Consider the following 16,894-nt stretch of genomic DNA (forward strand, 5'->3'; position numbering starts at 1 on the left):
TCTCCAGTTTCATATTATTCGAAATGAGTTTGTTAACAAGACCTGATCAACCTTGTTACTGGATTCCTTTTGATGGGCATGAGATGGATGAAGTTAGAAGGCACAACTCTCTGTACCCTCCTTTTACTTTCTGTTATTTATATTAAATAAAGCAAAAATAGTATTTTCTGTCTGTTTTCTAAATTATTCATGCAATAAAAAATACCCCGAAAATAAAAGTTCTCCAAATGCCCTGAAAATTAAATATGATTTTTCTAGAATATTTGAGAATATCTGACATTGAGAACACAGCAGAGGGAGCAGCCACGTGCCCACAAGGGTGGAGGGTGCACCCCCCTGCCTCGTGGACCCCACGTGGGTCCCCTCCACCTATCCTTGCATCCACACACTTCGTTTTGCTCCAGAAAAAATCACTAGCCAGCTCAAACCCGAGTTCTTGCTCGTCTTGCTGCCATTTTCGATCTCCTTGCTCAAAGCTCCTCTCACAAAACTGCTTTGGGGGATTGTTCTTTGGTATGTGACTCCTCCAATGGTCCAATTAGTTTTTGTTCTAGTGTTTTATTCATTGCAAATTTTTGATTTTTAGGTGACCTTGTTCTTGAGCTTGCATGTCAAATTTATGTGGTCAACAGTAGTTTTAATGCATGATATAGCCTCTAGGCACTTGTAGGAGTAGTTGCTATCAATCTTGTTGAGTTTGGTTCACTTTTATTTTAAGTTACTAAAAATTTCAGAAATTTTTCAAAGGAAGAAATATGTTTAGGAAAATGTACCAAGGTGGTTCCTCAAGGAAGCAAGGACCCAGGCCCGCAATACGCGAGCCGGACAATGAACTACCAAGGGAGGCTCAAGTGCGGCCTTGTGAATGGCCGTCAGAGGACTTCATGGTTCGAGCAGGAATCAAGGAGGAATTTGACGCATATGTGCGTAACACTGATCTTGAGAGCTTCGAGGCAGATAAGTGTTGTCAGTACTACTACCTCACTGATTCCTTTGTGAGAAGGTTTGAATTTACATCATCAAGCAATTCTCAAACTGTCATGTTTGATCTTTATGATAAATCTTATACCATGGACTTAGAATATTTTAATACTGCTTGTAAACTCCCACAGTGGGGTAATGTTAGTGAACTTCGTAAATCTGAATATAAAGATTTTCTTGCTAGTATCACTATGGGGGAATCTAGAGAAATAACGCAAGCCACCATAGTGAGCATTCATTTTCCTGCTATACATTATTTTGCTTTCTTTATAGGTAGATGCATAAATGGCAAGGATGAGGCATGTCACATGTGTGTTCTAGATCTTAGTGTTCTCAAGAGTGATGTATTAGGAGATAGATAATATAACTTGGGGGGCCATTGTTGCACGTAGGTTGCATAATAATAGAATTAATGGAGATTTCTTTGGTGGAATTTATGCAACCCGTTTAGCTGATTTTCTTGAGGTACCCATACGTGGATATGATATTGAGTTGCCTCCTGCTTATTTAGATTATAATGCTATGGTTCGTCATTAGTTTATTGAGAGGAACAATCAGTCCCTCCAGTGCCGACTAATCTTTGACAGACGACGCACCTATCACGTCGCTCTCCCTGCTCCTACTTTCTTTGACTTTCAGGCAAAAAGGAGATATGTTATAACTAGGGAGGAGGCGGACGAGTACGAGAGGAGGACGGAGGCAGCCTGCCTCCAAGCTGCAGCTCTTCAGGCAGTAGCTCATGCATCTCAGTACGACCCCAGCTTCAACATCGGATACCCACCAGGCCATCCATGGGCATAGACCAACTTAGGCCAAAAGCCTAAGCTTGGGGGAGTATGTATTTCTCACCGACATTACATTCATGTTCACACACACATGCCAGTTGTCGGTGCTCATACTTTTTCATTGTATCATTCATGCTAGGTTATTTTCATTTTCTCTCTTTCTTCTTATGTGTTTGAAAAACCTTAAGAAAAACCAAAAAAATTGGTTGTAGCTTTTAACTAGTTTACTTTCCATGCATGTAGTGGTAGTAATTAAAAGAAAACCCAAAAAGATTTCTCGTTCTTCTTTTGCTTGTTGGGAGCTTTCCCGTGTAAATAGTTTTGTTTTATTTCTTTCCTTTGGGGGTCGAGAGGAGAAGACCATAATGAAAATGTTGAGTGGCTCTTATATGCATTATTGTTGATCTAACAAAGAGTCCATATTACCTTGTCTTCTCCCATGAATTGAATGCTTGCAGATTCCAGCTTAGTCCAATGCACGTGCACTATTATTATTATCCACACCTTTCGGCCGTGCAAGTGAAAGGCAATAATGACGATATATGATGAACTGATTGAGATGAGAAAAGCTGGTATGAACTCGACCTCTCTTGTTTTTGTAAATATGATTAGTTCATCGTTCCTGATTTAGCCTATTATGAAAGAAACATGTTTGCAATGACAATTAGAGATTATAGTTGCTTATGACATGCTTAATTAGCTACGAGTTTATAATGGTTTACCTTGCGTGCCAACATGCTATTAAAATGGTTGTGATGTGGTATGATGGGGTGGTATCCTCCTTTGAACGATTCAAGTGGCTTGACTTGGCACATGTTCACGCATGTAGTTGAAACAAAATCAACATAGCCTCTACGATATTTATGTTCATGCTGCATTATATCCTACTCATGCTTGCATTCGGTGTTGATTAATTTTAATGCATGTTCATGACTATTGTCGCTCTCTAGCTGGTCGCTTCCCAGTCTTTTTCTAGCCTTCACTTGTACTAAGCGGGAATACTGCTTGTGCATCCAATTCTATAAACCCCAAAGTTATTCCATGTGAGTCCACCATACCTACCTATATACGGTATCTACCTGCCGTTCCAAGTAAATTTGTATGTGCCAAACTCTAAACCTTCAAATAAACATTATGTTTTGTATGCTCGAATAGCTCATGTATCAACTAGGGCTATCTGTATCCTCCATGCTAGGTGGGTTATTCTCAAGAGGAGTGGACTACGTTCCTCATTCACGAGAAAATAGCTGGTCACCGGGATGCCCAGTCCCATGCTCAAATCAAATCAAAATAATTGCAAACAAAACTCCCCCGGGATGTTGTTAGTTGGAGGCACCCATTATTTCGGGCAAGCCATGGATTGATGCTTGTTGGTGGTGGGGGAGTATAAACTTTACCATTCTGCTTGGGAACCGCCTATAATGTGTGTAGCATGGAAGATATCGAGATCTCTCGGTTGTTCCGTTGACAATGAAAGTATACCGCTCAAAATATTATTCATCTCTATTTCAAAACCAAGCTCTGGCACCTCTACAAATCCCTGCTTCCCTCTGCGAAGGGCCTATCTATTTACTTTTATGTTGAGTCATCATCCTATTATTAAAAAGCGCCAGTTGGAGAGCACCGATGTCATTTGCATCCATTACTATTAGTTTACATTGAGTATGACTTGACTGGATCTCTTTTACCATGAATTACAATGTCTAGTTAGTCCTTGATCTTTAAAGGTGCTCTGCATTTATGTTTTGCGGTCTCAGGAAGGGCTAGCGAGATACCATCTTGTTATATCATATTATGATTGTTTTGAGAAAGTGTTGTCATCCGAGATTTATTATTATTGCTCGCTAGTTGATTATGCCATTGATATGAGTAAACATGAGACCTAAATGTTATTGTGAATATGGTTAGTTCATAATCTTTGCTGAAAACTTGAATGTTGGCTTTACATATTTGCAACAACAAGAGCAAACAGAGTTTGTAAAAGTTTTTCTTTATCACTTTCAGTTTATCAACTGAATTACTTGAGGACAAGCAAATGTTTAAGCTTGGGGGAGTTGATACGTCTCCGTCGTATCTACTTTTCCAAACACTTTTGCCCTTCTTTTGGACTCTAACTTGCATGATTTGAATGGAACTAACCCGGACTAATGATGTTTTCAGCAGAATTGCCATGGTGTTATTTTTGTGCAGAAATATAAGTTCTCGGAATGACCTGAAAATCAACGGAGATTATTTTTGGAATATATAAAAAATACTGGAAGAAGAATCCACGTCAGGGGGCCCACACCCTGTCCACGAGGGTGGGGGCGCGCCCCCTGCCTTGTGGGCCCCCTGATGCTCCACCGACCTCAACTCCAATTCCATATATTCGTGTTCGGGGAGAAAAAATCAGAGAGAAGGATTCATCGCGTTTTATGATATGGAGTCGCCGCCAAGCCCTAATCTCTCTCGGGAGGGCTGATCTGGAGTTCGTTTGGGGCACCGGAGAGGGGAATCCATCGCCATCATTGTCATCAACCTTCCTCCATCACCAATTTCATGATGCTCACCGCCGTGCGTGAGTAATTGCATCATAGGCTTGCTGAACGGTGATGGGTTAGATGAGATTTATCATGTAATCGAGTTGGTTTTGTTAGGGTTTGATCCCTAGTATCCATTGTGTTCTGAGATTGATGTTGCTATGACTTTGCTATGTTTAATGCTTGTCACTAGGGCCCGAGTGCCATGATTTCAGATCTGAACCTATTATGTTTTCATGAATATATGTGAGTTCTTGATCCTATCTTGTAAGTCTATAGTCACCTATTATGTGTTATGATCCGTTAACCCCGAAGTGACAATAATCGGGATACTTACCGGTGATGACCATAGTTTGAGGAGTTCATGTATTCACTATGTGTTAATGCTTTGGTCCGGTACTCTATTAAAAGGAGGCCTTAATATCCCTTAGTTTCCAATAGGACCCCGCTACTACGGGAGGGTAGGATAAAAGATGGCATGCAAGTTCTTTTCCATAAGCACGTATGACTATATTCGGAATACATGCCTACATTACATTGATGAACTGGAGCTAGTTCTCTGTCACCCTATGTTATAATTGTTGCATAATTGATCGCATCCGATATAATTCTCCATCACCGATCCAATGCCTACGAGCTTTTCATATATTGCTCTTCGCTTATTTACTTTTCTGTTACTATTGTTACAATCACTATAAAACCAAAAATATTATTTTTGCCACCGTTACCACTACTATCATATTACTTTGCTACTAAACACTTTGCTGCAGATATTAAGTTTTCAAGTGTTGTTGAATTGACAATTCAGCTCTAATACTTGAGAATATTCTTTGGCTCCCCTTGTGTCGAATCAATAAATTTGGATTGAATACTCTACCCTCGAAAATTGTTGCGATCCCCTATACTCGTAGGTTATCACCATCTATGCCTCAAAGCCCTTCCTTTTGCCCGATCCGGTGCTCCTGGGTGCGGTGGTGGTGCCACCCTCCGACGGTAGGTGCAGCCCCGCCACCCCCCCCCCGACTCGGTGACTCCAATCAGGGTTGCCCCCCCCCCCCATCTACGATACCGGATTCGGCGGCTATGGGATCGCTCAGCTTTAGGCCAGGGAGAGATCCTTGCTCGGCTCGCCGGTGCTGGCAGCGATGGCGCCCGCGGGTGTCATTTTCCACCATGGAGGCGCTGCCAAGGCCTTCTTCAATTGCGCCCCTCTACGAGCTCAGGGGAAACCCTAGGTCGGGTCTCCCGGACCGGATAGAGACGGAGCCTTGACGTCGTTCTCCTTCTTGAAGGCACTATCTTGCTCGCTCGCAGTGTCCCCAGTCTTGGCTCGGATGATGTTGGAGTTCTCATTGGTTTGGTAGTGCCGCTCTTGGCTCGGGTTTGGTAGGTTTAGCTGTGATGTATCTTGTGTTTGGGCCGAGCATCCCTTGTCCCTCTGCTCCGGGCACCATGTTCACGCATGCATGTGTTTGTGTCATGTGTTGTATCCCCTGTACTCATTCTTCTTCTTCTATCAATGGAATGATATGCAAACTTTGTGTATTCGTGGAAAAAAAAAAACGTTTGCGTACACTCATCCCCTATGACCACTAGTATAACGCCCGTGCGTTGCCACGGGCTCTTCAAAATTTATAATCAGTATCTTTCATTTATCATCCCCTCATATTGGGTGATTATGGGGTGCTCTAATTAGAAACACAACAATCAAATATTAGGAAATTTCACCGAACGAACAACAACGAATAATACGATATCTATCAAACGAATAAAATGAGGTCATATTTTTGGTCCGTCATGCACTTCTGTTGAAAAGTGCCTATCCCTTTTAGAATCAACCCACTGTTTGCTCGCACGCAAAAAAAATACATCTCTAAAGTGGGGAACCGATCGGTGCCAAAAAGAACTCAAACTCCTATCCAATCTCGACTTCGTGCTCTTCCACTTCCATTGATAAAGATGGGACGTCAAGGGTTTCATCATGATGACCTCGAGCAGCCGCCGACATCCCTCCCCACATCTACCCGTACCCCCTGCTGCCGCTTGCACTGTCCTTGCTCCTCGAGGGAGCTAGGGACACAATGTTCTCTAGGATGGGCATGACCAGATCCACGAGGAGGCCACATTCTTCCATGGGAACCCAACCAAGCATACCACCCTCCGCAATCATCCAATCCCAGCCTAACAAAGTTAAGACCCGCCATCGATCCACAAATCAGGCTCGCCGCATCCAGGTTAACTGCAAGTCTGCGACGAGTCTGTAGTCGACATCTTGACTTTGGCTATCCCCACGGAAGAATCATCGGATCCTGCTTACTTTTACCATCACTTCGTCTCTTCCCAAGGCAGCGACACCACCCAGCCAATCACCACCACCGCTTGCGGCTTGCCTACATAAAATCATGAGAAATCCCCACGGCGGTGCTGTAAGATCACCTTGGCGACCTCGACAGTGACCGACTGGTCTAAGATCTAAGCTAGCCGCTCTTTGTAGAAACCAATAGAAGTAGGCATGTGACTCAGATTTGTTCTTTGGTGTGCATGCGTTTCTTGCTGCCCACCAGCTCTTGTCTACAACTCGCCTATCTCTGTACCAGCTCTTGGTCTACAACTCGCCAATCTCCATGCTCGAGACGACCAAGCTCGATGCGCAAGCCGCATATGTCTGCTAGAGCTATATCCAGGCCCTATGATTTTTGGATCACTGGCACTATGGGTGCCAGGACCGGAGTCGCCCTCATCCACCAAGTGGATCAAGGAGGCCCACCACCTAGACTCTACATCGCAACATTTTGTATTTTCCTATAAAAAGTAAAGAACCTTCTCTAATAAACGTAAATATAACCTTTTGGTTTTATAGTCTCAACTTTCCTACACTCCAATACCAGAAGGATTTCTTGGTTTTATTCAATGACCTTCTTGAATGTCATTCACTTAGAAAGGTAGTAATCCAATCTGTGATATTAAGGCAAATTATTAGTCATATTAAAGTGCAAAAGGCCCTATAGGAGTCAAAGCATGACTTTTATGGTTATACTGTAATTTGCAAGATCTGAGATTTATGCAAGTGTACAATTAGAGAAGAGCCAATTAAATAGATTTTCACATTCAGAATAGTACGATTAGCAGTAGCATTTCAATTTTTTCATGTTTGATTAGCTTGCTAGGTGGTTATCACTAAGCATGTTGGAACGATGAGCATAACCTAACTTAGTTCAGTACATGTTGCTGCAAATTAGTTCAGTACGTACGAAGCTGTTGCTAATTTCAATGCCTGGCTGTTGCAAGTTTCTAATGAAAAAGTACTTTAGGTCAAAGGTCAGGGAATATACACTTTTGTTATCATGGTTGTTTCCTTATAGTGAACAACTTTGATCACCACTTCAGCAACTACTATCTATAAGAAGACATTAGCTAAGTAGATACAGGCAAAGAAAGCATGTAGGCAAAACCAGAATTAAAAACATCCTTCTCAATGGAGCTCGTGCAGTTCGGAAGACCCTAATCATCGATGAGGGACCCCTCCGATGGTAGCATGGCGTGACAATTGCCGTCAATGACGACACCCAAAGTACCTTGCATAATCCATCAATCCAGTTCGGAACAATCAAGCACATACCTTGCAAAGTGATGTGGATCTGAAGCAGAGGTGGGAATGTAAAGGCTCAGGTGAGGTGAGGTGGAATGAGACGTTGATATAGACGTGCACGCATGAGAATAAGGCGGTGCCCAGGATGGATCTCCATCGAAGGAGGCCGGATCCGCTGGGGAGGAGGTCGCTGTAGTACCTGCCATCTGTGCGATGGATCACGGGGCTGGCAGGCAGGGGGGAGGGGATAGGAGGGAGCGGGTGGGCTAGAGCGCAGATGGCGGGTGCCCCCGACGACGGCTGGGAAGGATGGTGGAGGAGGTGGATGAGGATGGCGGCGGCGGCGTCTGCGGTTGCACCTCGTCCGCAGCCGTGCTGGTGGTGGTCGATGCGAGAGCCGGATGGCGTTGGCCAGAATCAGGCAGGGGCGACAAAGATTTAGAGGAGAGAGAGAATGAAGGCGATGAGCGATGGGAGGAAGGGCCACCGGCGATTGGGGTGGCCTCAGATCCGCCCTCCGTGGCCGCCTATTTCATGGGACGAACACCCGTGCTCACCGTCGGGCTCGCCTTCGGCCGCTGCCTCGCCGACATTCACGACGTAGAGCCCCTTCCTCCGATCCCATTTGCCAGAGAGGCAGCGCCATCCTTCATCGCAGAGAACGAGTCCACACTGAGATCCCAACCAGATCGTGATTCGCCTCCCCAAACCGCAGTGGCACATCCCACTCCATCAACGACCAACCTATATGAGGTGGAGGGTCAGTGTAGGACGCGAGCGCCGTCACCATGGACGTGGGACGCCGTAGGTGGGAAGGAGGCGGCGACGGCGTCTGTGTTAGGAAGATCGCACGACGGCGGCGACGTTTACTCGAGGGGATCGAGAGGAGCTGCGTTTGGTGCCGGGTGGGTTCTTTGGTGCGTGCGTGGGGCTGGAGATTGTGATAGGTGATCAGGTGAGGGCGTGCCATACCTGGATCGATAGCCTTACCATACCTGGTGGTAATTTAAATTTATTACCATATTCAATATTTCCCAAGTTATGGCCTTACCATACTTGGATTGATAGCCTTTGGGGTAATTTAAATTTATTACCATATAATTACCATATTCAAAATATCCTGAGTTATGACCTTACCATACCTGGATTGATTTATTACTATACGCGGATTAATTATGATTTATTACTATACGTGGATAGCCTTACCATACCTGGTGGTAATTTAAATTTATTACCATATTCGATATTTCCCGAGTTATGGCCTTACCATACCTAGATTGATAGCCTTTGGGGTAATTTAAATTTATTACCATATAATTACCATATTCAAAATTTCCTGAGTTATGACCTTACCATACCTGGATTGATTTATTACTATACGTGGATTAATTATGATTTATTACTATATGATTTATTACTATACGTGGATAGCCTTACCATACCTGGTGGTAATTTAAATTTATTACCATATTTGATATTTCCCGAGTTATGGCCTTACCATACCTGGATTGATAGCCTTTGGGATAATTTAAATTTATTACCATATAATTACCATATTCAAAATTTCCTGAGTTATGACCTTACCATACCTGGATTGATTTATTACTATACGTGGATTAATTATGATTGATTACCATAAATACGTTGGGTATTGCCCGTCAGACGAGAAAAGAGAAAAACCGGTGGGAGGGCTGGTGGGAGGTGGGAGGAAGAAAAACCGGTTGAAAATAAACCGGTTGAAAATAAACCGGTTGAAAGTGAGGGGGACTATTCAACCAATTCGTCCATCTCTACTCCTAATGGACGAATTGGTTGAATAGTCCCCCCCACTTTCAACCGGTTTACTTTCAACCGGTTTATTTTCAACCGGTTTATTTTCAACCGGTTTTTCTTCGTCCCACCCCCCACCAGCCCCTCCCACCGGTTTTTCTCTTTTCTCGTCTGACCGGCAATACCCGACGTATTTATGCTAATCAATCATAATTAATCCACGTATAGTAATAAATCAATCCAGGTATGGTAAGGTCATAACTCAGGAAATTTTGAATATGGCAATTATATGGTAATAAATTTAAATTACCCCAAAGGCTATCAATCCAGATATGGTAAGGCCATAACTCGGGAAATATCGAATATGGTAATAAATTTAAATTACCACCAGGTATGGTAAGGCTATCCACGTATAGTAATAAATCATATAGTAATAAATCATAATTAATCCACGTATAGTAATAAATCAATCCAGGTATGGTAAGGTCATAACTCAGGAAATTTTGAATATGGTAATAAATTTAAATTACCCCAAAGGCTATCAATCCAGGTATGGTAAGGCCATAAATCGGGAAATATCGAATATGGTAATAAATTTAAATTACCCCAAAGCTATCAATCCAGGTATGGTAAGGCCATAACTCGGGAAATATCGAATATGGTAATAAATTTAAATTACCACTAGGTATGGTAAGGCTATCCATGTATAGTAATAAATCATAATTAATCCACATATAGTAATAAATCAATCCAGGTATGGTAAGGTCATAACTCAGGAAATTTTGAATATGGTAATTATATGGTAATAAATTTAAATTACCCCAAAGGCTATCAATCCAGGTATGGTAAGGCCATAACTCGGGAAATATCGAATATGGTAATAAATATAAATTACTGCCAGGTATGGTAAGGCTATCGATCCAGGTATGGCACGCCCTCACCTGATCACCTATCACAATATCCAGCCCCACGCACGCACCAAAGAACCGACCCGGCACCAAACGCAGCTCCTCTCGACCCCCTCGAGTAAATGCCGCCACCGTCGTGCGATCTTCCTGACACAGACGCCGTCGCCGCCTCCTTCCCACCTACGGCGTCCCCCACGTCCATGGTGACGGCGCTCGCGTCCTACACTGACCCTCCGCCTCATATAGGTTGGTCGTTGATGGAGTGGGATGTGCCGCTGCGGTTTGGGGAGGCGCAATCACGATCTGGTTGGGATCTCAGTGTGGACTCGTTCTCTACGATGAAGGATGGCGCTGCCTCCCTGGCAAATGGGATCGGAGGAAGGGGCTCTACGTCGTGAATGTCGGCGAGGCAGCGGCCGAAAGCGAGCCCGACGGTGAGCACGGGTGTTCGTCCCATGAAATAGGCGGCCACGGAGGGCGGATCTGAGGCCACCCCAATCGCCGGTGGCCCTTCCTCCCATCGCTCATCGCCTCCATTCTCTCTCTCCTCTAAATCTTTGTCGCCCCTGCCTGATTCTGGCCGACGCCATCCAGCTCTCGCATCGACCACCACCAGCACGGCTGCGGACGAGGCACAACCGCAGACGCCGCCGCCGCCATCCTCATCCACCTCCTCCACCATCCTTCCCAGCCGTCGTCGGGGGCACCCGCCATTTGCGCTCTAGCCCACCCGCTCCCTCCTATCCCCTCCCCCTGCCTGCCAGCCCCGTGATCCATCGCACAGATGGCAGGTACTACAGCGACCTCCTCCCCAGCGGATCCGGCCTCCTCCGATGGAGATCCATCCTGGGCACCGCCTTATTCTCATGCGTGCACGTCTATATCAACGTCTCATTCCACCTCACCTCACCTGAGCCTTTACCTTCCCACCTCTGCTTCAGATCCACATCACTTTGCAAGGTATGTGCTTGATTGTTCCGAACTGGATTGATGGATTATGCAAGGTACTTTGGGTGTCGTCATTGACGGCAATTGTCACGCCATGCTACCATCGGAGGGGTCCCTCATCGATGATTAGGGTCTTCCGAATTGCACGAGCTCCATTGAGAAGGATGTTTTTAATTCTGGTTTTGCCTACATGCTTTCTTTGCCTGTATCTACTTAGCTAATGTCTTCTTATAGATAGTAGCTGCTGAAGTGGTGATCAAAGTTGTTCACTATAAGGAAACAACCATGATAACAAAAGTGTATATTCCCTGACCTTTGACCTGAAGTACTTTTTCATTAGAAACTTGCAACAGCCAGGCATTGAAATTAGCAATAGCTTCGTACGTACTGAACTAATTTGCAGCAACATGTACTGAACTAAGTTAGGTTATGCTCATCGTTCCAACATGCTTAGTGATAACCACCTAGCAAGCTGATCAAACATAAAAAAATTGAAGTGCTACTGCTAATCGTACTATTCTGAATGTGAAAATCTATTTAATTGGCTCTTCTCTAATTGTACACTTGCATAAATCTCAGATCTTGCAAATTACAGTATAACCATAAAAGTCATGCTTTGACTCCTATAGGGCCTTTTGCATTTTAATATGACTAATAATTTTCCTTAATATCACAGATTGTATTACTACCTTTCTAAGTGAATGACATTCAAGAAGGTCATTAAATAAAACCAAGAAATCCTTCTGGTATTGGAGTGTAGGAAAGTTGAGACTATAAAACCAAAAGGTTATATTTACGTTTATTAGAGAAGGTTCTTTACTTTTTATAGGAAAACACAAAATGTTGCGATGTAGTCTAGGTGGTGGGCCTCCTTGATCCACTTGGTGGATGAGGGCGACTCCGGTCCTGGCACCCATAGTGCCAGTGATCCAAAAATCATAGGGCCTGGATATAGCTCTAGCAGACGTATGCGGCTTGCGCATCGAGCTTGATCGTCTCGAGCATGGAGATAGGCGAGTTGTAGACCAAGAGCTGGTACAGAGATAGGCGAGTTGTAGACAAGAGCTGGTGGGCTGCAAGAAACGCATGCACACCAAAGAACAAATCTGAGTCACATGCCTACTTCTATTGGTTTCTACAAAGAGCGGCTAGCTTAGATCTTAGACCAGTCGGTCACTGTCGAGGTCGCCAAGGTGATCTTACAGCACCGCCGTGGGGATTTCTCATGATTTTATGTAGGCAGGCCGCAAGCGGTGGTGGTGATTGGCTGGGTGGTGTCGCTGCCTTGGGAAGAGACGAAGTGATGGTAAAAGTAAGCATGATCCGATGATTCTTCCGTGGGGATAGCCAAAGTCAAGATGTCGACTACAGACTTGTCGCAGACTTGCAGTGAACCTGGATGCGGCAAGCCTGATTTGTGGATCGATGGCGGGTCTTGACTTTGTTAGGCCGGGATTGGATGGTTGCGGAGGGTGGTGTGCTTGATTGGGTTCCCATGGAAGAATGTGGCCTCCTCGTGGATCTGGTCATGCCCATCCTAGAGAACATTGTGTCCCTAGCTCCCTCGAGGAGCAAGGACAGTGCAAGCGGCAGCAGGGGGTAGGGGTAGATGTGGGGAGGGATGTCGGCGGCTGCTCGAGGTCATCATGATGAAACCCTTGACGTCCCATCTTTATCAATGGAAGTGGAAGAGCACGAAGTCGAGATTGGATAGGAGTTTGAGTTCTTTTTGGCACCGATCGGTTCCCCACTTTAGAGATGTATTTTTTTGCGTGCGAGCAAACAGTGGGTTGATTCTAAAAGGGATAGGCACTTTTCAACAGAAGTGCATGACGGACCAAAAATATGACCTCATTTTATTTGTTTGATAGATATCGTATTATTGGTTGTTGTTCGTTCGGTGAAATTTCCTAATATTTGATTGTTGTGTTTCTAATTAGAGCACCCCATAATCACCCAATATGAGGGGATGATAAATGAAAGATACTGATTATAAATTTTAAAGAGCCCATGGCAACGCACGGGCGTTATACTAGTTAGAAGTAGAGATAGGTATCCATCCACACTCTATTCCGTGAAGCACCTCCTAAAGACTAAGCCAACAAATTTTGAAATTGACAAAGTCACCACATCAAGAGGCTAAATTTAGTTACACATCAATCTGGGTGGGGATTAAAACCAGAAGCGTGAGATCTGAAATCGAACACGTGTACACGTACGACCCATTTGTTACTTCCGGTCGCGCAGGTACGTAAGTGGATTGGATTCGATCGGTCGGCCGTGGCGGGATCGATCGATGGTTAATTGCGCATGGTGATGGCGGTGGAGGAGGTGAGCATGTGCGTCACGGTGGTGACCCACCTCTTGTACACGGCGTAGTCGTCGGCGCGGAGCTCCACCTTGCCCCTGCTCGTCCTCACCTCCACCGGGTACGTCGCGTCCCCCTCCCGGCTCGCCTTCTCCGGCGCGCACGGCCGGACGTCCTCCACCACGCCTGCCAACGTACCAAACGTGTTGAAAGAACTAAGAAAAGGGAAAGGGTGTTCGATCTCATGCAACTCATGGTATTTGCTTACATTCTTTGGTGTTGGAGAAGGCCTGCATGACCAAGTTCATCTTCTTGATCCGGAGGACGACCTTGCCGTTCCTGTCCGTGGCCGCGGACACCGTGTGCAGCTTCCACTTGCCTGCACGGACGGCAACATGCATGAGATGAGAAGAGTTTGATCATGGCACGACACGCACGATGCGACGGCGGCCGGCTTACCGTCAGGCATCGCGACGAACAGCTCGTCGCCCTTGGCCAGCGCCGCCTTGGACCTCGCGTAGTTGAAGTCGAAGTCCAGGTCGTCCTGCCACGGCGCCGTGCCACCCTGGTCCGCCCTCTCGCTCTGCCCATGGCCGCCGCTGCCGCCGCGCCTCCCTCGCAGCGCCGCCGCGCCCCGCAGTGCTGTCAATTCAACGCGCAAACAAATGATCTCGTGATCTGAATTCTTTGGAACCATGTCACATCTCAAAACGTCTCCGGCCGGTCGAGAGGGCTTACAGGTGGCGGCGGCGGCGGTGAGCGTGATCACGTTGCTGGCGTCGGTGGCGGCCACGGCGGCGTTGACTGCCGCGGCGACCTGGTCCCGCGTGGCGCCCGCGGCCTCGGCCACCTTGGCGCACTGCGCCGCCACGAGCGCGGCGGCCGAGGCCACCGCCGTCTCCCTCATCGACGCCGACGCCGAGCCGCGCGCCGCGGGCGCGGAGTTCTCCGCGGCGATGGCGGCGAGCACGGCCGCGACGCCCGCGACGGACACCGCGGCGTGGACCTCGGCCCTGTGCAGCCGCGCCTCCTCCTTGCGCTTCTGCTTCCGCTCCTTGACCCACTTCTTGAGCGAGATGCCGCTCCACGGCGCCGACATCTTGCGCGGGAGCTGCGTCCACACGTACCAGGTTCAAATATTTAAGATCCAGCAAAATCATGGAAACATATCGCGTGCCATTTAAATATCCTCGATCCGCGCGTTAATTGGAAATCAATCAACAAACCATTTGCCATCTGGCTTCTTCTACTGCACGATTCGTTCCATTTGCATCACGATCACGTTTCGTTTTTGCAAAGAGCAAATCGTGCTAATTAAACCTGCCGGCTCCTAAATCCTTTCACTCACCCATTTCTTCTTGTTGTCGTAGTCCAGCTCCGGGTGAATGGCCTTCTGCAGCCATATCCATGACTGAAAAAACACCGCCAAAAAGCACACAGTTAACACCATCAGGCTATACCAAAGCTTGCACATACACCATGAACATCACATGGCCGCATCAACTTTGTACCTTCAGATCGTCGTATTTCCATTGCGGTTGCGTCGTGCCACCGAAGCCGCTGTCGTCAACAACCAAGCTACGATCATTCCTCTGCAAAACAACCCGGGGCATCCATATCCTGAGTGTGATCTCCTGACAAAATGCTACTTATTTGCTACAGTACAATGAAGTTACCTACACTTACCTGCAGCTGCGACAGGTCTCTCCTATCATCGTCAAGCCCAATGACAGGGTGCTCCACCAGCGCTAGCGAGCGATCCTCCTCCTTCGGACCCGTCTGAAGAACTTGGATCGCCGAGCTGCACCACGCGCTCGACAGCAGGTCCATCGGCTCCTCCGATGGCGGTGGCTCTTCGCGCACGATCGCCATCAGGCCTCTGTGATCCGGCTCCATGCCAACAGCTAGTTCCACCAGAGGTTAGCAACTGATCAGAGACTTATACAGGACAGAGATATGGTTTGATCTCTGGTGGTTGTGCAGAGGCAGCTTCCCACCTGCAGCCGAATAGAATGCCTTGGCAGGAACCAGATCCTCCATCAGATCACTAGGATAGCTCCAACCACTTTAGTCCAACTTTTAGCTGTAAAAAAACTTAAACAAGACAGGTGTCACAGAGGGGCAGTGAGTTTAATACCCCAAAACACTGATTAAACAAGCGTGTTAGTGGGCTTTTGGGGGGAATAAGAGTGGGGTAAATCATTAGCTTCACCCATTCATGCTTTAGCTGCACACAAAGAAGATGGAATCAAAATGGGGGACCTCGGAGCCTTTATCGTAAAAAAAAATACATCGGCATAACCGTCCTTAAACATTCAGGGAGTCTTAGTACGCACTTTGGTGCTGGATTTCATACTTGAACCGATTTAAAAATTGGAACCATGCTGCAAAGAGGGGGTACTTAGGTTTTCCTGGGTCCAATGGTCCCATCTATTCTACTGATAATCAGAGGCTTCTGTGGGAGAACATGCCATGTTTGGAGATTGGGTTGCCACTGCTGCAGAAGAAAATTGAGAAAAGGCAGCAGGATGAGGGTGTCCTCCAGAGGATGCTACAGAACTTTCCTAGCATCATTGCCATGCGTGCAATACTGCAATGCTGGAGCAAAGACGTACACTGTATGGGTCACTGACCGTAGAGCTGCAGTGTCGTATCCCGTAGCGGCAGAATGCGAGAATCTAGTGGAATGTTCAGTGAACTGGGATTCAGTATCTCATCCTGTAACATAAATTCTGTCAACAAAATATGCAAGTCAGGATATTATATATGAGCTAATTCTCACAGGAAACCGGGGGAATATACATGATGTAGAACTGTAGATAGCCTTGAAATTCTTCAGTTCTGAAGTATCACTGTACTATGGTGTCGATGTTGTTATATAGCTTTGAGTTTTGAATTCAATGAGTGTTGAGAACTCTTAACTGATTGTGTGCTGGGTCAGCAGAAAATCAGCATATCAAGCAGAAGGTGCTGATGCCCCCCACTTGCTTGCAGCTACAGTGCCATAGCCTTTCCCATTTTGGAATAATGAGCTTTGGCACATAGCAGGAGGGAATTTCATTAACTGTTGAATCATTAGCCATCAG

The 16,894-nt window shown here is 46.1% G+C and overlaps 1 protein-coding gene across 1 annotated transcript; it reads right to left on the reverse strand.

Annotated features, from left to right (window-relative positions):
• Positions 1-13,587: 13,587 nt before the first annotated feature.
• On the reverse strand, positions 13,588-16,043 carry LOC123185676 (VAN3-binding protein). The gene is made up of 8 exons (XM_044597520.1): positions 15,806-16,043; positions 15,495-15,712; positions 15,320-15,400; positions 15,157-15,219; positions 14,547-14,919; positions 14,268-14,450; positions 14,077-14,187; positions 13,588-13,994 (listed from the first exon to the last, which is right to left on the reverse strand). The coding sequence occupies exons 1-8, from the start codon at positions 15,846-15,848 to the stop codon at positions 13,801-13,803; spliced, it is 1,266 nt and encodes a 421-aa protein (XP_044453455.1). The 5' UTR covers positions 15,849-16,043; the 3' UTR covers positions 13,588-13,800.
• Between the last annotated feature and the right edge of the window lie 851 nt (positions 16,044-16,894).

Source organism: Triticum aestivum, chromosome 2A (assembly GCF_018294505.1).
Source record: "Triticum aestivum cultivar Chinese Spring chromosome 2A, IWGSC CS RefSeq v2.1, whole genome shotgun sequence".
Taxonomy (NCBI): domain Eukaryota; kingdom Viridiplantae; phylum Streptophyta; class Magnoliopsida; order Poales; family Poaceae; genus Triticum; species Triticum aestivum.

Excerpts from the sequence above, each read along its gene's own strand:
- LOC123185676 (XM_044597520.1), bottom strand. The coding sequence starts at position 15,848 with ATGGAGGATCTGGTTCCTGCCAAGGCATTCTATTCGGCTGCAG. Across the intron at positions 15,220-15,319 it reads GGAAATACGACGATCTGAAG|TCATGGATATGGCTGCAGAA; the intron begins GTACAAAGTTGA and ends GTGTTTTTTCAG. Across the intron at positions 14,920-15,156 it reads ACGACAACAAGAAGAAATGG|CTCCCGCGCAAGATGTCGGC; the intron begins GTGAGTGAAAGG and ends GTGTGGACGCAG.